Here is a 23329-nt window from a genome sequence, read left to right as displayed (position 1 = left end):
GGAGGAGGACGTGGGAGGGAAACATGACGTGTGAACCCTCTCACGTAAAAGGTAATGATTTCATTTTATCATCAGATTTCATATATGGATAAATTGTAACTATGTTTACCTGATTTCTGAAGTCTTTCACTACAACCTGCTTGTTTTCCATTTACCTATTAATGAGGAGGAGGAGAGGTGGAGGAGGTGGGAGGGAAACATGACGTGAACCCTCTCATTTTAAAGATAATGATTTCATTTTGTCATCAGATTTCATATATGGATAAATTATAGCTTTGTTTACCTGATTTCTGAAGTCTTTCACTACAACCTGCTTGTTTTCCATTTACCTATTAATGAGGAGGAGGAGGAGAGGAGGAGGTGGGAGGGAAACATGACATGTGAACCCTATCACATAAAAGGTAATGATTTCATTTTATCATCAGATTTCATATATTGATGAATAATAACTTTATTTACCTGATTTCTAAAGTCTTTCACTACAACCTGCTTGTTTTCCATTTTTATATTAATGAGGAGGAGGAGAGGAGGGGGAGAGGAGGAGGAGGTGGGAGGGAAACATGATATCTCAACCCTCTCATGTAAAAGGTAATGATTTCATGTTATCATCGGATTTCATATATTGATGAATAATAACTTTGTTTACCTGATTTCTGAAGTGTTTCACTACAACCTGCTCTTTTTCCATTTTTATATTAATGAGGAGGAGGAGAGGAGGGGGAGAGGAGGAGGAGGTGGGAGGGAAACATGATATCTCAACCCTCTCACGTAAAAGGTAATGATTTAATTTTATCATCAGATTTCATATATTGATAAATTGTAACTATGTTTACCTGATTTCTGAAGTCTTTCACTACAACCTGCTTGTTTTCCATTTTTATATTAATGAGGAGGAGGAGAGGATGAGGAGAGGAGTAGGAGGTGGGAGGGAAACATGATGTGTGAACCCTGTCACGTAAAAGGTAATGATTTCATGTTATCATCAGATTTCATATATTGATGAATAATAACTTTGTTTACCTGATTTCTGAAGTCTTTCACTGCAACCTGCTTGTTTTCCATTTTTCTATTAGAAAGGAGGAAGAGGAGGAGGTGGGAGGGAAACATGACGTGTGAACCCTCTAACGTAAAAGGTAATGATTTCATGTTATCATCAGATTTCATATATTGATGAATAATAACTTTGTTTACCTGATTTCTAAAGTCTTTCACTGCAACCTGCTTGTTTTCCATTTTTCTATTAGAAAGGAGGAAGAGGAGGAGGTGGGAGGGAAACATGACGTGTGAACCCTCTAACGTAAAAGGTAATGATTTCATGTTATCATCAGATTTCATATATTGATGAATAATAACTTTGTTTACCTGATTTCTGAAGTCTTTCACTACAACCTGCTTGTTTTCCATTTATCTATTAGAGAGGAGGAGGAGAGGAGGAGGAGGAGGAGGTGGGAGGGAAACATGACGTGTGAACCCTCTCACGAAAAAGGTAATGATTTCATGTTATCATCAGATTTCATATATTGATAAATTGTAACTATGTTTACCTGATTTCTGAAGTCTTTCACTACAACCTGCTTGTTTTCCATTTATCTATTAATGAGGATGAGGAGAGGATGAGGAGGTGGGAGGGAAACATGACATGTGAACCCTCTCATTTTAAAGATAATGGTTTCTTGTTATCAGCAGATTTCATATTTTGATGAATTATAACTTTGTTTACATGATTTCTAAAGTCTTTAACTACAACCTGCTTGTTTTCCATTTATCTATTAATGAGGAGGAGGAGAGGAGGTGGGAGGGAAACATGACGTGTGAACCCTCTCACATAAAAGGTAATGATTTCATGTTATTATCAGATTTTCAAAAATGATGAATTATAACTCTTTTTACCTGATTTCTAAAGTCTTTCACTGCAACCTCCTTGTTTTCCATTTTTCTATTAGAAAGGAAGAAGAGGAGGAGGTGGGAGGGGAACATGACGTGTGAACCCTCTCATTTTAAAGATAATGATTTCATTTTATCATCAGATTTCATATCATGATGAATAATAACTTTCTTTACCTGATTTCTAAAGTCTTTCACTACAACCTTTCTTGTTTTCCATTTTTCTATTGGAAAGGAGGAGGATGAGGAGAGGAGGTGGGAGGGGAACATGACGTGTGAACCCTCTCATGTAATGATTTCATGTTATCATCAGATTTCATATATTGATGAATTGCAAATCCCTGTTTTCACAATTTCACCAAGTCTGGTTGTGAACTCTCTGCCATCACTACCACACGGTTGTTTTTAATTATTCTGTCTTTTGAACTTGTCCTTCATTTCATCTTTTATCTCCAAAATCAAATATTAATTTTCACAATAGAATGTTTGGTGGGTTTTTTTGTTTGTTTTTTTGTTTGTTTGTTTTATAATTTGACTATATCATCGAATTCAGAATTTTCGTTGACAGCCCTGTTTTCCACACATAGGCTCTACTTGAGCGGCCTGCTCCGGTAGATAAAATCACTCTCTCAACTTGAGAAAATCAGTCAAATTAGAAGGCCTTATTTCACCATCTCGTTGGGACTAGATGCTTCTCAGCGGCAGCTGCCTAGCTAGCGTCTAGTGTCTGAATGTGAGGCGTTTAGGGGATATCTGTAAATTGTAGCTACAGAAAAGAACCCGGGTTGCACTTTCCCCCTCTAAACTGCACGAGTCTCTGCGTGCACATCGGTCACACCCTGCACCACCCACCGCCACAAGTAAATTCTCACCCTGTGGGAAACACTGCATAGGCCCTATTTTTATTGAATATAGGCTATTTATTTTATATAAATTTTCATTTAAATGTTTTGCAGCTGGATATTTTCAAACAGGGAAGGAAACCCTGTCATTGCATCTTATTTCGGTCTGTTTCCGTAAAAGTGCTTGCGACTTCTTACATGTAGCAAACTTCATAGAAAATACTGAGATATACGTATGTATGGCCATTCAGCCTAGAAATGTGGAGATAAGATTTTTGGTCCTTATCGCCCAGCCCTATGCATATGTAAAGCTCTGCTCTTGTATGTCTGTTTTAGGATTTTATGATGCAGCAGACTATGCTGCGGGTTAAAGATCCAGTGAAATCCTTGGATTTCTACACCAGAATCCTCGGCATGACGTGAGTATTAGCGTGGGCTTCACTTCAGTGAACTCTAATTCAGGCTTAATTGGTATTGAAACACAATAAGATTTGACACAACAAATATTTTACACTTTTCAACTGTGTGTGTGATTGTGTTGATGTTGATGTTGAAACAGTTTCTTATTCATAAACTGGACTTTGTGACTTAAGTTAGGTTTTTCTCCGGTTTGTAAATTCTTGCAGGCTCCTGCAAAAGTTTGACTTCCCCTCCATGCGTTTCTCTCTCTTCTTCTTGGGCTACGAGGACAAGAAGGAGATTCCTAGAGACGTGAAGGAGAAGACGGCCTGGGTATTTTCCAGAAGAGCCACCATTGAACTGACACAGTAAGGGTCTACATCCTAGAACGAGAGCTGTATGGCCGCGCATGAAATGATGAGAATAACCTTCTGTGGTAAAAATCCAGATGTATCATATTTTAGTTTTTGCTTTGTCCGTTCCACTGTTGCGTTACAGTACACAGTGGTGGAATATTTTGAAACCAGCCTTGTCAGTTCCACTTAGTGTTGGAAGTCATCTAAACCGCTTCAGTCCTCATCGGCTGCACAGGTAATAACTAACTTGTTCTCTTCATTTCTGCTTTCACCTCCTGTACCCCTGCTCCTGTCCCTCTTGTCAATCAGTAACTGGGGCTCTGAGTCTGACGAGAGCCAGTCTTATCACAATGGAAACTCGGATCCACGTGGCTTTGGTGAGATTGCTGTCTTGTTGTACAACCAGTCAGTTAGGACCGAAAAAATGAAATATGTAGGTGCATGTCTGTATGTTTGTGTGTGGGCTCACGGAGGGAACAGTCACAGTCTACCTGACTTTTTCACAGGACACATTGGAATTGCAGTTCCTGACGTTTATGCAGCCTGTAAATTGTTTGAAGAGCAAGGAGTCACATTTGTCAAGAAGCCAGATGATGGTAAGATGTGTCATTTTAGTGAATATAAGGTTTATAGACAGATTAAATGGATAAATCTTGACAGCTTTATAATTAGGATGCACACTTGTGGAAACTGAAGTTAATAATGTTTATGTATCTAACATCATATGTACAATAAATTTTCTGTCCCCCTCCCTTCTCTTATTTTTTTATTCTCAGGTAAAATGAAAGGCTTGGCCTTCATTCAGGACCCTGATGGCTACTGGATTGAGATCCTGAGTCCTAACAATATGGTGTCCATTACTTCGTAAAAACTGACAAGTGCATACTTGTCTGCTGCAGTGCGTAGAGGCCGGACCTGCTGTGGCTTCACTGGGAGAAAAGAACGTTTGGGTTTAGCGAAGAATTTAGCAACCTGCGCCAGAGAGCCGAGGGCAAATGGAGCGGGATCAGTTGCACAGTGACAATGGGTGTGCCTTTGCGTGGGCTGGACTAGTATCGGACAGTTGATAGGCAAATAGATTAAATACCAGAGTTATCGCTATGAATGGCAACTACTTCGTGCAGCTGTCGAGTTTGTCTGTCATCAGTTTGTACGTGTTTTCAAAAAGTCATGCTGAAATAAAGCGGTATTACTGTTTAATAAATGTGAAAGCCACCAATCAAAAGAAAAGGATTTGTTATTTCTTTTAGTTCTGAGAGACAAAGAAATAGTAATGGTATACTTGCCAAAACAATCAAGGCCACATCAGTCAGGATTATGATTATTGCAGCAACAATGAGGAGACTTGGTTCCGGATGTACAGTTTAGTCATAAAGGGGAAAAATGCGATTTACAGTATTTAACCTTTTAAGAATTAATTGTAAAGTCAAATCTGTAAGAAATCATTCCCACATTAAAGACTTTTCAAAAAAAATAAAAAAAAATCCCACTTTGTGCAATCAAGTAAATTAAATATTTCCACTTTCATTTATATTATTAAATCAGTTAAAAATTCAACATTATCAAATCTCAATTTCTCCTACTAAATATGAATGAAAATATTTACAATATCACTTCTGTGTAAGCTCAAATTTTGATGAATTTCTGAACAAAAAATAAATTGACTTGCTGAGATCTTAGGATAAAGTCGTGCGTTTTTGTAAAATTTGAACCAAATAAAAAATGAACAAAGGTTAGAATTATAATTACGATTACAATTTTCAATAAAATAATACATTTTACTATTGTAATATTTCAATCTCAGCTGCGTTGCAGGCACCGAAAGGGACTCCTCATTTAGGCCTATTAATCGGTGAAACTATGTATCTGATTAAATCAACGTTAAACTCACCATGACGCTTAGAGCTGCTCCATGTGGACACACTGTGGCATAGATGGTTTATGTGCCTGCCTTTTAAACAGGAATTGGGAGTTCAAATCCCAATAGTACCTTTATGCTACAGCTTTGTTGCATTTCTTAACAACAGGAACACTAAAATCACTTTAACATAAGGTCCAGTTATTGTGGTCATAGGTGAAATCCCACAGAGCATGTTTTAGTCCTTCTGAATATTTCTTAAGACGTTACTGAAGTACTTCTCTGTAAAGGCTAACACGCTTTACTTGAAGAATTACTCAGAGAAGGTCTCAGGGTGTAGGTGCCGTGGCTTAGTTGGTCAAAGCGTCTGTCTAGTAAACAGGAAATCCTGGGTTCGAATCCCAGCGGTGCCTGTGTAATATTTCTGTGTTACACGTCTTGACAGTGGGAACCAAAATATCACTTTAATGTCAGGTCCAGTTTCTACAGCCACATGCAAAACACGACGCAGCCAAAAAGTTGCTAACCGTGGTAGTGTGAACTGCGGTCAAGAATTTATATCCAGTGTTAATTCAGCCAATAACTATGTCGGCTGCATGCCTTTGCACTGGAGGTTTATCATCAGGACTACGACTGCCTTAGTGAAAGGGGGCACCACTTTGTTTGGATTTGTCTGTTGATGAGGACTGTGAACACAAGAGGACTTCCTGGTCTCGCTCTGCTTTGCATCACTGAACACGGTTGACTTGTGAGGATAAACGCATTTGAAGATTGAGTTTGTGTACGTGGTGGATATCCCGGTGAATGACTCGGACTGTCGTGTATGCGCGCTGCTCTGATTGGTCGGTTGAGGTGGAAATGAGGTGATGTGGGAAGGAACAATACCGCCACATAATGCACAGCCCTCTTTCAGCCCTGTCTTTGAATGAGGAGCGTCCACTGCGCTGATCTCCCTTTGTTGGTGCCATCACTTTTGATGAGTTTTACCATAGAAGCGCTTTATTATTTATTACGTAAATTCCCATGAGAGTTAAATCCTTAACTGTGCTGTATGATGGTATGTAGAGACAGGCTGGTGGACATATACTCCAGGCACATAGCTGTTTATTTTTCTGTACATCTGTTAACCTTAGCAGCTTTTCATTTTTGCTTGCAATAATATTTTAATAGATGATAATTAAGAAACATTACTTTATGCATAAATGTAGTAAGAATGATTCTTTCTCTTACAACAGAGAGTTCATCCTCAGCTATTTCTAACCAGGAAAAGGGGACAAACTGACTATTTGTCTGGCTTGCCGCTCCTCTGTTGTAGCACTTCTCCCATATATCAGTGAAATTTGACTTTGCAGTCATCTTTAATATGGTTTGACTGACGGTGGCCGTCAGTTGCCAGAAGTCCCTCTGAGTGGACCTAAATGAGTGAATGGATAGATGGATGGATCAATTGATAAATAAATGACAGGGTTTGTATTTATTGCATTGCGTTGCAATAAATGTAACGTACACAGTGATGCCTGAACCAACTCTACTTTGAAGCCTTTCTGAGGAAAAACATGGAGAGAAACATCACCAGTCTTCTCCTCATCCACCAGGTCTTCGTCCTTCTCGCTCCTCCACGTGCGGCGACTTCAGACCAACATTTCAAAGGTTGTCCACGTCTCCCATTGGAGGACCTGGTTTGCTTGCTCCTAACTACTGCAGAGAGCACTACAGTGACTTGGCCACCGTCGGAAATGCACAGGAGATTAGCCAGCTTGCCACGTATGAAGGCTGGACCGGTGTGTATAACGGGTCAGATAGTGTATGGAAATGGTCCAGTGGAGCTGAGAATACCAGATCAGTCATCTGGGATTTTGGTGAGCAGGATTAGAAGGAAGATAAGTATATTTACTGAGTGCCTTTCTCAAGTCTGGCTTCGGTGTACGCTTTTAATGTGTTCCACAATTTAAGGGATTCAAATGTGTTCTAATGAAAATAATTAAAGAGCTTTTGACCTTAACTACAATGACTCTTGGCACGTTTGAAATGTTACTGTAGGACTATTTAGCCGTGCTAACTGCATATATATGGCAATGCCGGTCTGTCAGCTGGTCGGTCCACCACTTTGGTTAAGACTGAAACACGTCAACCACCATTGGATGGATTGAAATTTGGAAATTTACTTGAACATGATCCTGTGTGACGGTGTGTTAGAATATTTGGTGGATGAAATGATTATTATGTTTACCAGAATGCTTGTGGTGTATGTCCATGTAACTGTTATTTCAGAATGTCTCCTTGTTCTTGTAGATGAGTGTTTACGATGCAATTTATATGCATTTACATATAAATGTGTGTTGAAAACTCGTTTGATTCCCCACACCCCGCTGTTACTGTGAAAATGGCGTGGTGGAACCACTGGGTCTGATGCGCAGAGCACACACGTGCTGCTAACTGACTAGCTAAGTCAAAATGCCAGTCAGCAACATTCAGGGGCTCAAAGGGAAAGGCAGTGGCCAAATTTCTGGTCAAAAAAAAAAAAAAAAAAGGAATCTGAAGAAGGTAATAAACCAGGTAATAAAGAGAGAAAAGGGGACAGGACAGTAAAAATCAAAAATCATTTCAAAAATCCAATAAACATGGACTTTTTCGTTGAGGGACCAAGCTTTAGCATACAGCTGTATGAAGCTAATGATAGATGTGAAATGTTTTTTTGTTGTGCACATGCATGACTTATTCAATTACACCTTCTAATAAGCCAGAGGTCTTTTTCACAGCAGACATTCTGACTTCTCAGAGTTGGAAAAGCACAGGAGCAACTAGTAACATGGCTGCGTTGTATTCAAACGTCTCAGTGAGCCATGACAGCGTGACAGTGAGCCATCCTTCATTTTATTGTTCACACGTCCAAATGTGTACTATGAAAAAAGCCTATCTAGTCTGTGGTTACGGATGCCCTGCGGCTCTGTTTCAGCAGTGACGTGGCTAAGAAATGTTGAAAGAAAGAGATCCGCACACGCCATTTCATTACTTGATCGCTAAGGCATATTAAGGATTTGTAACCAACAATGAAACCACTGGTTACAATTCTAAAAGCCCTGCCTTGTGAGACAGCAGAACCATTGTTTATCTGTTGAGTGGCTCTGAAGCATCTTCAGGGTCATCTGCATCACAGCTTTTACAATCTGAAGGTAGCACACACATGGAAATGTCCATTTAAAGTGCTGGTATTACACACACACACATACACGCTAACAAGAACAACCTTACAACAAGATAAACGTTTGTTGTCGTCATGTTTCTTTATTGGAAGAGAGAGGCTTGGGGAAGGGTGTAGGCAGTGGATTAGTTTTTCTCTCCATCGAGTTCAGTCAATCACCTCCAGTGTGTGTGTATTGCACCGACTGGTGTGATGGATGGTCATTGCTCCTCTAGTCCAGGTGGAGGCGCTGTAGGGCCAACAAACAGCACTGGTTTCTGAAGGGTCTCCGTCCAAATACAGAAACAACGACGGAGCTGTTGTATCGTATGAAGACATGATGTTTGACCGTGTGTGTCTTGTCCCAGTTGTCAGCGGATCAGTATAACGACCGGGTCCCGCTGTATTACTCAGGCTGCACTAGAGCGTCTATTCACAGGCAAGAACCCGCTGGGGGCGTCGACCTGCTCCGTTCCCGACCTGGGCCCGTGGGAGTACCGTGCCATACCACACCACACCACACGGCCCAAACATGAAACTAAACCTGTATTTTTATGAAGATTCATTTCGGATTCTTTCTTCAGCGACTGGCAGGAAGTTGTAGGAAGTAACTACATACTCTACATTTACTCAAGTACTGTACTTAGGTCCCAACTTGAGACGTACTTTTCTAAATCAGCGTTTCTATTTTGGGCTATTTAGGCTTCTACTCCACTAAAATTCAGTAGAAATGTACTTTTTACTCCGCTACATGTCTTTGACAACTACACGGTAAAGGCCTCAATGGTTAAATGTTGAGCTCTGTCCTCCTCATTGTGACTGTCAGAACAGACACGTTATTAGAACGGACATGAAGGTTCCACGTTCGCCATGTTTGCTGTTGCTAGGTGCTTCATTGCAACAGAAACAACCTTCCAACGGTCGGAAAAAGACGGTTTTCCTACTTTCACTCGACGATTTCGTTGAAAAGGAGACAGTTTGCATCTGGACATCTACTAAAGACCTGCTGTCACCTACAAGAGGGTTTTTTTTCATGGAAGATGGCAGATTTTGACACGTTTCAAAGCCATGTTGTTTTCAATGTATTTTGATATTGAGACTTGAGAATCTTCAGCATTCTCCTCTGCAAATGTCAGGGTTGGCAATATTTTCAGTTATCAGTGTAAATGAGTCAAATGGGACTGACGTTTGACTGTTTTGACTGAAGCTTGCATAAGAAACCAAAAGCTGCTTTCTTGGTTTGTTTTACACGGATTGTCCCCTCAGAAGTCACCAAACTGTTAAACAAACAGGCAGGCTGACAAATACGAATAAATATAATGTTTCCTATCCTTCAAATTTCTGGATAATAAAATGTATTGATAATAATTGGTATTGGTTGCGGCCATTCAGCATTTGTGTGATGGAGTGATACTATCTTGCCCAAGCTTTTCTGTGTGTTAATTACTTGACACACAGAAAAAAGGAGAAGACATTTTATACAACACAACTCTGCAAGAAATGAGCAACAAATATATACTAATAATATAAAGCATCCAGACTCTTAGCAGGACAAAGTGAAATAACCTAACGTGCATGAATGGCTCGAGTTATGTAATGTTTTCTTAAACTCAGCTGTTTGGGCTAAAAGTTCAGATATTCACAGGGCCAGTGATATGTGAGGCTTTCATACTGTATGTAAGGCCTCTTTCAGTAGTAACACTTACCTGTTTGTATTTAATGAAATCAAATACATTTACATTTCAATTACAATTAAATACTCATATACTTTGTGCTAAGTATAATGCGTGACTTTTATTTTGTGAGTTTTATTGGAAGTATTACTGCAGCGTGGTGGTTTTGATTCAATGCTGTGATGACTTTTCCATTAGGTTATTAGGGTAAATCAGTTCCTGGTTTGTTTATGTGATGTGGAGCATAGGTTTAAAGGTTGTGTTTGTTTCCACCTTCAGATGGAGCAACGCTACCTGGACGATGGTTCTCATTCAAAACCCCACGGCCCCCAATTGGTAGAAAAGTAGCACAAATGGTTGTAGCGAGAGGAGCTGTGATAGTACTAGCAACATAGTTAAAAAAGTTAAAAACTGGTGCAGCCTGTTACAGGGGTCCAAACTGGGTAGGAAAAGAAACTGAACAGTAATAGAAAAGGAAGTATTACAGTAGGGAAGAGAAAGTATGTGAAAGAGAAGAAAAGACAAGAAGGAACATGAATAAAGAAAGGAGAGGGACCAAAACGAAGAAATGTTTAAAGAAGAGAAGTGAAGTGAAGAGAAGGGGGAAGAAAAGAAGAGAAAAAAAGGGTGAGATGAAAGATACAACAGAGAAAGAAGGGGAGGTGGAAGGGAAATAAGACGTGTGAACCCTCTCACGTAAAAGACAATGATTTCATGTTATCATCAGATTTTCAAAAAACGATGAATAATAACTTTGTTTACCTGATTTGTAAAGTCTTTAACTACAACCTGCTTGTTTTCCATTTGTCTATTAATAAGAAGGAGGAAAGGAGGAGGAGGTGGGAGGGAAACATGATGTTTGAACCCTCTCACGTAAAAGGTAATGATTTCATGTTATCATCAGATATCATATATTGATAAATTGTAACTATGTTTACCTGATATCTGAAGTGTTTCACTACAACCTGCTTGTTTTCCATTTTTATATTAATGAGGAGGAGGAGAGGATGAGGAGAGGAGTAGGAGGTGGGAGGGAAACATGACGTGTGAACCCTCTCTTGTAAAAGATAATGATTTCATTTTATCATCAGATTTCATATATTGATGAATAATAACTTTGTTTACCTGATTTCTGAAGTTTTTCACTACAACCTTCTTGTTTTCCTTTTTTATATTAATGAGGATGAGGAGAGGAGGAGGAGGTGGGAGGGAAACATGACGTGTGAACCCTCTCACGTAAAAGGTAATGATTTCATGTTATCATCAGATTTCATATATTGATAAATTGTAACTTTGTTTACCTGATTTCTAAAGTCTTTCACTACAACCTGCATGTTTTCCATTTATCTATTAGAGAGGAGGAGGAGGAGAGGAGGAGGAGGAGGAGGTGGGAGGGAAACATGATGTGTGAACCCTCTCACATAAAAGATAATGATTTCATGTTATCATCAGATTTCATATATTGATAAATTGTAACTATGTTTACCTGATTTCTAAAGTCTTTCACTACAACCTGCTTGTTTTCCATTTTTATATTAATGAGGAGGAGGAGAGGAGGGGAGAGGAGGAGGAGGTGGGAGGGAAACATGACGTGTGAACCCTCTCACGTAAAAGGTAATGATTTCATGTTATCATCAGATTTCATATATTGATAAATTGTAACTATGTTTACCTGATTTCTGAAGTCTTTCACTACAACCTGCTTGTTTTCCATTTATCTATTAGAGAGGAGGAGGAGAGGAGGAGGAGGAGGAGGTGGGAGGGAAACATGATGTGAACCCTCTCACGTAAAAGGTAATGATTTCATGTTATCATCAGATTTCATATATTGATGAATAATAACTTTGTTTACCTGATTTCTAAAGTCTTTCACTACAACCTGCTTGTTTTCCATTTATCTATTAGAGAGGAGGAGGAGGAGGAGGAGGAGGTGGGAGGGAAACATGATGTGTGAACCCTCTCACGTAAAAGGTAATGATTTCATTTTATCATCAGATTTCATATATTGATAAATTGTAACTATGTTTACCTGATTTCTAAAGTCTTTAACTACAACCTGCATGTTTTCCATTTATCTATTAATGAGGAGGAGGAGAGGAGGAGGAGGTGGGAGGGAAACATGACGTGTGAACCCTCTCATTTTAAAGATAATGATTTCATTTTATCATCAGATTTCATATATTGATGAATAATAACTTTTTTTTACCTGATTTCTGAAGTCTTTAACTACAACCTGCATGTTTTCCATTTATCTATAAGAGAGGAGGAGGAGGAGGAGGTGGGAGGGAAACATGATGTGTGAACCCTCTCACGTAAAAGGTAATGATTTCATGTTATCATCAGATTTCATATATTGATGAATTATAACTCTGTTTACCTGATTTCTAAAGTCTTTCACTGCAACCTCCTTGTTTTCCATTTTTCTATTAGAAAGGAGGAGAGGAGGAGGAGGTGGGAGGGAAACATGATGTGTGAACCCTCTCACGTAAAAGGTAATGATTTCATGTTATCATCAGATTTCATATATTGATAAATTGTAACTATGTTTACCTGATTTCTAAAGTCTTTCACTACAACCTGCTTGTTTTCCATTTTTTGTTATAGAGGAGGAGGAGAGGAGGAGGAGGTGGGAGGGAAACATGATGTGTGAACCCTCTCACGTAAAAGGTAATGATTTCATGTTATCATCAGATTTCATATATTGATGAATAATAACTTTTTTACCTGATTTCTAAAGTCTTTCACTACAACCTGCTTGTTTTCCATTTATCTATTAATGAGGAGGAGGAGAGGAGGGGGAGAGGAGGAGGAGGTGGGAGGGAAACATGACGTGTGAACCCTCTCACATAAAAGGTAATGATTTCATGTTATCATCAGATTTCATATATTGATGAATTATAACTCTGTTTACCTGATTTCTAAAGTCTTTCACTACAACCTGCTTGTTTTCCATTTTTATATTAATGAGGAGGAGGAGAGGAGGAGGAGGTGGGAGGGAAACATGACGTGTGAACCCTCTCACGTAAAAGGTAATGATTTCATGTTATCATCAGATTTCATATATTGATGAATAATAACTTTGTTTACCTGATTTCTAAAGTCTTTCACTACAACCTGCATGTTTTCCATTTATCTATTAGAGAGGAGGAGGAGAGGATGAGGAGGAGGTGGAAGGGAAACATGATGTGTGAACCCTCTCATTTTAAAGATAATGATTTCATGTTATCATCAGATTTCATATATTGATGAATAATAACTTTGTTTACCTGATTTCTAAAGTCTTTCACTACAACCTGCATGTTTTCCATTTATCTATTAATGAGGAGGAGGAGGAGGAGGAGGAGGTGGGAGGGAAACATGATGTGTGAACCCTCTCACGTAAAAGGTAATGATTTCATGTTATCATCAGATTTCATATATTGATGAATAATAACTTTTTTACCTGATTTCTAAAGTCTTTCACTACAACCTGCTTGTTTTCCATTTATCTATTAATGAGGAGGAGGAGAGGAGGAGGAGGTGGGAGGGAAACATGATGTGTGAACCCTCTCACGTAAAAGGTAATGATTTCATGTTATCATCAGATTTCATATATTGATGAATAATAACTTTGTTTACCTGATTTCTAAAGTCTTTCACTACAACCTGCTTGTTTTCCATTTTTATATTAATGAGGAGGAGGAGAGGAGGGGGAGAGGAGGAGGAGGTGGGAGGGAAACATGATGTGTGAACCCTCTCACGTAAAAGGTAATGATTTCATGTTATCATCAGATTTCATATATTGATGAATTATAACTTTTTTACCTGATTTCTAAAGTCTTTCACTACAACCTGCTTGTTTTCCATTTTTATATTAATGAGGAGGAGGAGAGGAGGAGGTGGGAGGGAAACATGACGTGTGAACCCTCTCACGTAAAAGGTAATGATTTCATGTTATCATCAGATTTCATATATTGATGAATAATAACTTTGTTTACCTGATTTCTAAAGTCTTTCACTACAACCTGTATGTTTTCCATTTATCTATTATTGTGGTGGTGGAGAGGAGGAGGAGGAGGTGGGAGGAAAATGATGTGTGAACCCTCTCACGTAAAAGGTAATGATTTCATGTTATCATCAGATTTCATATATTGATGAATAATAACTTTGTTTACCTGATTTCTAAAGTCTTTCACTACAACCTGCATGTTTTCCATTTATCTATTAATGAGGAGGAGGAGAGGAGGAGGAGGTGGGAGGGAAACATGATGTTTGAACCCTCTCACGTAAAAGGTAATGATTTCATGTTATCATCAGATTTCATATATTGATGAATAATAACTTTTTTTCCTGTTTTCTAAAGTCTTTAACTACAACCTGCTTGTTTTCCATTTATCTATTAATGAGGAGGAGGAGAGGAGGAGGAGGTGGGAGGAAACATGACGTGTGAACCCTCTCACGTAAAGGTAATGATTTCATGTTATCATCAGATTTCATATATTGATGAATAATAACTTGATTTACCTGATTTCTAAAGTCTTTAACTACAACCTGCATGTTTTCCATTTATCTATTAATGAGGAGAGGAGGAGGTGGGAGGGAAACATGACGTGTGAACCCTCCCACGTAAAAGGTAATGATTTCATGTTATCATCAGATTTCGTATATTGATGAAGAATAACTTTTTTTACCTGATTTCTAAAGTCTTTCCCTGCAACCTCCTTGTTTTCCATTTTTCTATTAGAAAGGAGGAGGAGAGGAGGAGGAGGTGGGAGGGAAACATGACGTGTGAACCCTCTCATTTTAAAGATAATGATTTCATTTTATCATCAGATTTCATATATTGATAAATAATAACTTTTTTTTACCTGATTTCTGAAGTCTTTAACTACAACCTGCTTGTTTTCCATTTATCTATAAGAGAGGAGGAGGAGGAGGAGGTGGAGGTGGAGGAACATGACGTGTGAACCTCTCACGTAAAAATAATGATTTCATGTTATCATCAGATTTCATATATTGATGAATAATAACTTTGTTTACCTGATTTCTGAAGTCTTTCACTACAACCTGCTTGTTTTCCATTTTTATATTGGAGGAGGAGGAGGAGGTGGGAGGGAAACATGACGTGTGAACCCTCTCACGTAAAAGGTAATGATTTCATGTTATCATCAGATTTCATATATTGATAAATTGTAACTATGTTTACCTGATTTCTGAAGTCTTTCACTACAACCTGCTTGTTTTCCATTTATCTATTAATGAGGAGGAGGAGGAGGAGGTGGGAGGGAAACATGACGTGTGAACCCTCTCATTTTAAAGATAATGATTTCATGTTATCATCAGATTTCATATATTGATGAATAATAACTTTGTTTACCTGATTTCTGAAGTCTTTCACTACAACCTGCTTGTTTTCCATTTATTTATTAATGAGGAGGAGGAGGAGAGGAGGAGGAGGAGGTGGGAGGGAAACATGACATGTGAACCCTCTCACATAAAAGGTAATGATTTCATGTTATCATCAGATTTCATATATTGATGAATAATAACTTTGTTTACCTGATTTCTAAAGTCTTTCACTACAACCTGCTTGTTTTCCATTTTTATATTAATGAGGAGGAGGAGAGGAGGGAGAGGAGGAGGAGGTGGGAGGGAAACATGATGTGTGAACCCTCTCACGTAAAAGGTAATGATTTCATGTTATCATCAGATTTCATATATTGATGAATAATAACTTTGTTTACCTGATTTCTGAAGTGTTTCACTACAACCTGCTTGTTTTCCATTTTTATATTAATGAGGAGGAGGAGAGGAGGGGGAGAGGAGGAGGAGGTGGGAGGGAAACATGATGTGTGAACCCTCTCACGTAAAAGGTAATGATTTCATGTTATCATCAGATTTCATATATTGATGAATTGTAACTTTGTTTACCTGATTTCTAAAGTCTTTCACTACAACCTGCTTGTTTTCCATTTTATATTAATGAGGAGGAGGAGGAGGAGGAGAGGAGGAGGAGGTGGGAGGGAAACATGATGTGAACCCTCTCATTTTAAAGATAATGATTTCATTTTATCATCAGATTTCATATATTGATGAATAATAACTTTGTTTACCTGATTTCTAAAGTCTTTCACTACAACCTGCTTGTTTTCCATTTTTATATTAATGAGGAGGAGGAGAGGAGGAGGAGGTGGGAGGGAAACATGATGTGTGAACCCTCTCACGTAAAAGGTAATGATTTCATGTTATCATCAGATTTCATATATTGATGAATAATAACTTTGTTTACCTGATTTCTAAAGTCTTTCACTACAACCTGCTTGTTTTCCATTTTTATATTAATGAGGAGGAGGATAGGAGGAGGAGGAGGTGGGAGGGAAACATGATGTGTGAACCCTCACGTAAAAGGTAATGATTTCATGTTATCATCAGATTTCATATATTGATGAATAATAACTTTGTTTACCTGATTTCTAAAGTCTTTCACTACAACCTGCTTGTTTTCCATTTATCTATTAGAGAGGAGGAGGAGAGGAGGAGGAGGAGGAGGTGGGAGGGAAACATGATGTGTGAACCCTCTCACGTAAAAGGTAATGATTTCATGTTATCATCAGATTTCATATATTGATGAATAACAACTATGTTTACCTGATTTCTAAAGTCTTTCAGTACAACCTGCATGTTTTCCATTTATCTATTAATGAGGATGAGGAGAGGAGGAGGAGGTGGGAGGGAAACATGACGTGTGAACCCTCTCATTTTAAAGATAATGATCTCATTTTATCATCAGATTTCATATATTGATAAATTGTAACTATGTTTACCTGATTTCTGAAGTCTTTCACTACAACCTGCTTGTTTTCCATTTATCTATTAATGAGGAGGAGGAGGAGGTGGGAGGGAAACATGATGTGTGAACCCTCTCACATAAAAGGTAATGATTTCATGTTATCTTCAGATTTCATATATTGATGAATAACAACTTTTTTTAACCTGATTCCTAAAGTCTTTAACTACAACATGCATGTTTTCCATTTATCTATTAATGAGGAGGAGAGGAGGTGGGAGGGAAACATGACGTGTGAACCCTCTCATTTTAAAGATAATGATTTCTTGTTATCAGCAGATTTCATATATTGATGAATTATAACTTTGTTTACATGATTTCTAAAGTCTTTAACTACAACCTTTCTTGTTTTCCATTTTTCTATTAGAAAGGAGGAGGATGAGGAGAGGAGGTGGGAGGGGAACATGACGTGTGAACCCTCTCATGTAATGATTTCATGTTATCATCAGATTTCATATATTGATGAATTGCAAATCCCTGTTTTCACAATTTCACCAAGTCTGGTTGTGAACTCTCTGCCATCACTACCACACGGTTGTTTTTAATTATTCTCTCGTTTGAACTTGTCCTTCATTTCATCTTTTTTCTCCAAAATCAAATATTAATTTTCACAATATAATGTTTGGTGGGTCTTTTTTTTTTGTTTGTTTTTGTGTTTGTTTGTTTTACAATTTGACTATATCATCGAATTCAGAATTTTCGTTGACAGCCCTGTTTTCCACACATAGGCTCTACTTGAGCGGCCTGCTCCGGTAGATAAAATCACTCTCTCAACTTGAGAAAATCAGTCAAATTAGAAGGCCTTATTTCACCATCTCGTTGGGACTAGATGCTTCTCAGCGGCAGCTGCCTAGCTAGCGTCTAGTGTCTGAATGTGAGGCGTTTAGGGGATATCTGTAAATTGTAGCTACAGAAAAGAACCTGGGTTGCACTTTCCCCCTCTAAACTGCACGAGTCTCTGCGTGCACATCGGTCACACCCTGCACCACCCACCGCCACAAGTAAATTCTCACCCTGTGGGAAACACTGCATAGGCCCTATTTTTATTGAATATAGGCTATTTATTTTATATAAATTTTCATTTAAATGTTTTGCAGCTGGATATTTTCAAACAGGGAAGGAAACAACTGTCATTGCATCTTATTTCGGTCTGTTTCCGTAAAAGTGCTTGCGACGTCTTACATGTAGCAAACTTCATAGAAAATACTGAGATATACGTATGTATGGCCATTCAGCCTAGAAATGTGGAGATATGATTTTTGGTCCTTATCGCCCAGCCCTATGCATATGTAAAGCTCTGCTCTTGTATGTCTGTTTTAGGATTTTATGATGCAGCAGACTATGCTGCGGGTTAAAGATCCAGTGAAATCCTTGGATTTCTACACCAGAATCCTCGGCATGACGTGAGTATTAGCGTGGGCTTCACTTCAGTGAACTCTAATTCAGGCTTAATTGGTATTGAAACACAATAAGATTTGACACAACAAATATTTTACACTTTTCAACTGTGTGTGTGATTGTGTTGATGTTGATGTTGAAACAGTTTCTTATTCATAAACTGGACTTTGTGACTTAAGTTAGGTTTTCTCTCCGGTTTGTAAATTCTTGCAGGCTCCTGCAAAAGTTTGACTTCCCCTCCATGCGTTTCTCTCTCTTCTTCTTGGGCTACGAGGACAAGAAGGAGATTCCTAGAGACGTGAAGGAGAAGACGGCCTGGGTATTTTCCAGAAGAGCCACCATTGAACTGACACAGTAAGGGTCTACATCCTAGAACGAGAGCTGTATGGCGCATGAAATGATGAGAATAACCTTCTGTGGTAAAAATCCAGATGTTTCATATTTTAGTTTTTGCTTTGTCCGTTCCACTGTTGCGTTACAGTACACAGTGGTGGAATATTTTGAAACCAGCCTTGTCAGTTCCACTTAGTGTTGGAAGTCATCTAAACCGCTTCAGTCCTCATCGGTTGCACAGGTAATAACTACCTTGTTCTCTTCATTTCTGCTTTCACCTCCTGTACCCCTGCTCCTGTCCCTCTTGTCAATCAGTAACTGGGGCTCTGAGTCTGACGAGAGCCAGTCTTATCACAATGGAAACTCGGATCCACGTGGCTTTGGTGAGATTGCTGTCTTGTTGTACAACCAGTCAGTTAGGACCGAAAAAATGAAATATGTAGGTGCATGTCTGTATGTTTGTGTGTGGGCTCACGGAGGGAACAGTCACAGTCTACCTGACTTTTTCACAGGACACATTGGAATTGCAGTTCCTGACGTTTATGCAGCCTGTAAATTGTTTGAAGAGCAAGGAGTCACATTTGTCAAGAAGCCAGATGATGGTAAGATGTGTCATTTTAGTGAATATAAGGTTTATAGACAGATTAAATGGATAAATCTTGACAGCTTTATAATTAGGATGCACACTTGTGGAAACTGAAGTTAATAATGTTTATGTATCTAACATCATATGTACAATAAATTTTCTGTCCCCTCCCTTCTCTTATTTTTTATTCTCAGGTAAAATGAAAGGCTTGGCCTTCATTCAGGACCCTGATGGCTACTGGATTGAGATCCTGAGTCCTAACAATATGGTGTCCATTACTTCGTAAAAACTGACAAGTGCATACTTGTCTGCTGCAGTGCGTAGAGGCCGGACCTGCTGTGGCTTCACTGGGAGAAAAGAACGTTTGGGTTTAGCGAAGAATTTAGCAACCTGCGCCAGAGAGCCGAGGGCAAATGGGAGCGATCAGTTGCACAGTGACAATGGGTGTGCCTTTGCGTGGGCTGGACTAGTATCGGACAGTTGATAGGCAAATAGATTAAATACCAGAGTTATCGCTATGAATGGCAACTACTTCGTGCAGCTGTCGAGTTTGTCTGTCATCAGTTTGTACGTGTTTTCAAAAAGTCATGCTGAAATAAAGCGGTATTACTGTTTAATAAATGTGAAAGCCACCAATCAAAAGAAAAGGATTTGTTATTTCTTTTAGTTCTGAGAGACAAAGAAATAGTAATGGTATACTTGCCAAAACAATCAAGGCCACATCAGTCAGGATTATGATTATTGCAGCAACGATGAGGAGACTTGGTTCCGGATGTGCAGTTTAGTCATAAAGGGGAAAAATGCGATTTACAGTATTTAACCTTTTAAGAATTAATTGTAAAGTCAAATCTTTAAGAAATCATTCCCACATTAAAGACTTTTCAAAAAAAATTAAAAAAAAATCCCACTTTGTGCAGTCAAGTAAATTAAATATTTCCACTTTCATTTATATTATTAAATCAGTTAAAAATTCAACATTATCAAATCTCAATTTCTCCTACTAAATATGAATGAAAATATTTACAATATCACTTCTGTGTAAGCTCAAATTTTGATGAATTTCTGAACAAAAAATAAATTGACTTGCTGAGATCTAAGGATAAAGTCGTGCGTTTCTGTAAAATTTGAACCAAATAAAAAATGAACAAAGGTTAGAATTATAATTACGATTACAATTTTCAATAAAATAATACATTTTACTATTGTAATATTTCAATCTCAGCTGCGTTGCAGGCACCGAAAGGGACTCCTCATTTAGGCCTTTTAATCGGTGAAACGACGTATCTGATTAAATCAACGTTAAACTCACCATGACGCTTAGAGCAGCTCCATGTAGACACACTGTGGCATAGATGGTTTATGTGCCTGCCTTGTAAACAGGAATTGGGAGTTCAAATCCCAATAGTACCTTTATGCTACAGCTTTGTTGCATTTCTTAACAACAGGAACACTAAAATCACTTTAACATAAGGTGCAGTTATTGTGGTCATAGGTGAAATCCCACAGAGCATGTTTTAGTCCTTCTGAATATTTCTTAAGACGTTACTGAAGTACTTCTCTGTAAAGGCTAACACGCTTTACTTGAAGAATTACTCAGAGAAGGTCTCAGGCTGTAGGTGCCGTGGCTTAGTTGGTCAAAGCGTCTGTCTAGTAAACAGGAAATCCTGGGTTCGAATCCCAGCGGTGCCTGTGTAATATTTCTGTGTTACACGTCTTGACAGTGGGAACCAAAATATCACTTTAATGTCAGGTCCAGTTTCTACAGCCACATGCAAAACACGACGCAGCCAAAAAGTTGCTAACCGTGGTAGTGTGAACTGCGGTCAAGAATTTATATCCAGTGTTAATTCAGCCAATAACTATGTCGGCTGCATGCCTTTGCACTGGAGGTTTATCATCAGGACTACGACTGCCTTAGTGAAAGGGGGCACCACTTTGTTTGGATTTGTCTGTTGATGAGGACTGTGAACACAAGAGGACTTCCTGGTCTCGCTCTGCTTTGCATCACTGAACACGGTTGACTTGTGAGGATAAACGCATTTGAAGATTGAGTTTGTGTACGTGGTGGATATCCCGGTGAATGACTCGGACTGTCGTGTATGCGCGCTGCTCTGATTGGTCGGTTGAGGTGGAAATGAGGTGATGTAGAAGGAATAATACCGCCACATAATGCTCAGCCCTCTTTCAGCCCTGTCTTTGAATGAGGAGCGTCCACTGCGCTGATCTCCCTTTGTTGGTGCCATCAATTTTGATGAGTTTTACCATAGAAGCGCTTTATTATTTATTATGTAAATTCCCATGAGAGTTAAATCCTTAACTGTGCTGTATGATGGTATGTAGAGACAGGCTGGTGGACATATACTCCAGGCACATAGCTGTTTATTTTTCTGTACATCTGTTAACCTTAGCAGCTTTTCATTTTTGCTTGCAATAATATTTTAATAGATGATACTAAGAAACATTACTTTATGCATAAATGTAGTAAGAATGATTCTTTCTCTTACAACAGAGAGTTCATCCTCAGCTATTTCTTACCAGGAAAAGGGGACAAACTGACTATTTGTCTGGCTTGCCGCTCCTCTGTTGTAGCACTTCTCCCATATATCAGTGAAATTTGACTTTGCAGTCATCTTTAATATGGTTTGACTGACGGTGGCCGTCAGTTGCCAGAAGTCCCTCTGAGTGGACCTAAATGAGTGAATGGATAGATGGATGGATCAATTGATAAATAAATGACACGGTTTGTATTTATTGCATTGCGTTGCAATAAATGTAACGTACACAGTGATGCCTGAACCAACTCTACTTTGAAGCCTTTCTGAGGAAAAACATGGAGAGAAACATCACCAGTCTTCTCCTCATCCACCAGGTCTTCGTCCTTCTCGCTCCTCCACGTGCGGCGACTTCAGACCCGAACATTTCAAAGGTTGTCCACGTCTCCCATTGGAGGACCTGGTTTGCTTGCTCCTAACTACTGCAGAGAGCACTACAGTGACTTGGCCACCGTCGGAAATGCACAGGAGATTAACCAGCTTGCCACGTATGAAGGCTGGACCGGTGTGTATAACGGGTCAGATAGTGTATGGAAATGGTCCAGTGGAGCTGAGAATACCAGATCAGTCATCTGGGATTTTGGTGAGCAGGATTAGAAGGAAGATAAGTATATTTACTGAGTGCCTTTCTCAAGTCTGGCTTCGGTGTACGCTTTTAATGTGTTCCACAATTTAAGGGATTCAAATGTGTTCTAATGAAAATAATTAAAGAGCTTTTGACCTTAACTACAATGACTCTTGGCACGTTTGAAATGTTACTGTAGGACTATTTAGCCGTGCTAACTGCATATATATGGCAATGCCGGTCTGTCAGCTGGTCGGTCCACCACTTTGGTTAAGACTGAAACACGTCAACCACCATTGGATGGATTGAAATTTGGAAATTTACTTGAACATGATCCTGTGTGACGGTGTGTTAGAATATTTGGTGGATGAAATGATTATTATGTTTACCAGAATGCTTGTGGTGTATGTCCATGTAACTGTTATTTCAGAATGTCTCCTTGTTCTTGTAGATGAGTGTTTACGATGCAATTTATATGCATTTACATATAAATGTGTGTTGAAAACTCGTTTGATTCCCCACACCCCGCTGTTACTGTGAAAATGGCGTGGTGGAACCACTGGGTCTGATGCGCAGAGCACACACGTGCTGCGAACTGACTAGCTAAGTCAAAATGCCAGTCAGCAACAATCAGGGGCTCAAAGGGAAAGGCAGTGGCCAAATTTCTGGTCAAAAAAAAAAAAAAAAAAGGAATCTGAAGAAGGTAATAAACCAGGTAATAAAGAGAGAAAAGGGGACAGGACAGTAAAAATCAAAAATCATTTCAAAAATCCAATAAACATGGACTTTTTCGTTGAGGGACCAAGCTTTAGCATACAGCTGTATGAAGCTAATGATAGATGTGAAATGTTTTTTTGTTGTGCACATGCATGACTT

At 38.8% G+C, this 23329-nt stretch overlaps 2 protein-coding genes and 2 non-coding genes across 4 annotated transcripts; all 4 read left to right on the top strand.

Moving 5' to 3' along the window:
* The first annotated feature begins 3051 nt into the window (after positions 1 to 3051).
* LOC120787824 (lactoylglutathione lyase-like) lies at positions 3052 to 4711 on the top strand. The gene is made up of 5 exons (XM_040123371.1): positions 3052 to 3145; positions 3353 to 3493; positions 3791 to 3858; positions 3988 to 4077; positions 4258 to 4711. The coding sequence occupies exons 1-5, from the start codon at positions 3069 to 3071 to the stop codon at positions 4347 to 4349; spliced, it is 468 nt and encodes a 155-aa protein (XP_039979305.1). The 5' UTR covers positions 3052 to 3068; the 3' UTR covers positions 4350 to 4711.
* A 967-nt stretch (positions 4712 to 5678) lies between these two features.
* trnat-agu lies at positions 5679 to 5752 on the top strand. The gene has a single exon. It is a non-coding gene; the product is annotated as a tRNA-Thr (tRNA).
* Positions 5753 to 18310: 12558 nt separating this feature from the next.
* On the top strand, positions 18311 to 19747 carry LOC120787825 (lactoylglutathione lyase-like). The gene is made up of 5 exons (XM_040123372.1): positions 18311 to 18422; positions 18631 to 18771; positions 19066 to 19133; positions 19263 to 19352; positions 19531 to 19747. The coding sequence occupies exons 1-5, from the start codon at positions 18346 to 18348 to the stop codon at positions 19620 to 19622; spliced, it is 468 nt and encodes a 155-aa protein (XP_039979306.1). The 5' UTR covers positions 18311 to 18345; the 3' UTR covers positions 19623 to 19747.
* A 1204-nt stretch (positions 19748 to 20951) lies between these two features.
* trnat-agu lies at positions 20952 to 21025 on the top strand. Its single transcript has one exon. It is a non-coding gene; the product is annotated as a tRNA-Thr (tRNA).
* Positions 21026 to 23329: the final 2304 nt, after the last annotated feature.

The sequence above is a fragment of the Xiphias gladius genome, unplaced genomic scaffold (genome assembly GCF_016859285.1).
Source record: "Xiphias gladius isolate SHS-SW01 ecotype Sanya breed wild unplaced genomic scaffold, ASM1685928v1 HiC_scaffold_678, whole genome shotgun sequence".
Taxonomy (NCBI): Eukaryota; Metazoa; Chordata; class Actinopteri; order Istiophoriformes; family Xiphiidae; genus Xiphias; species Xiphias gladius.
Note: the sequence above shows the minus strand (reverse complement) of the source record. Positions and strands in the feature narration are given on the sequence as shown.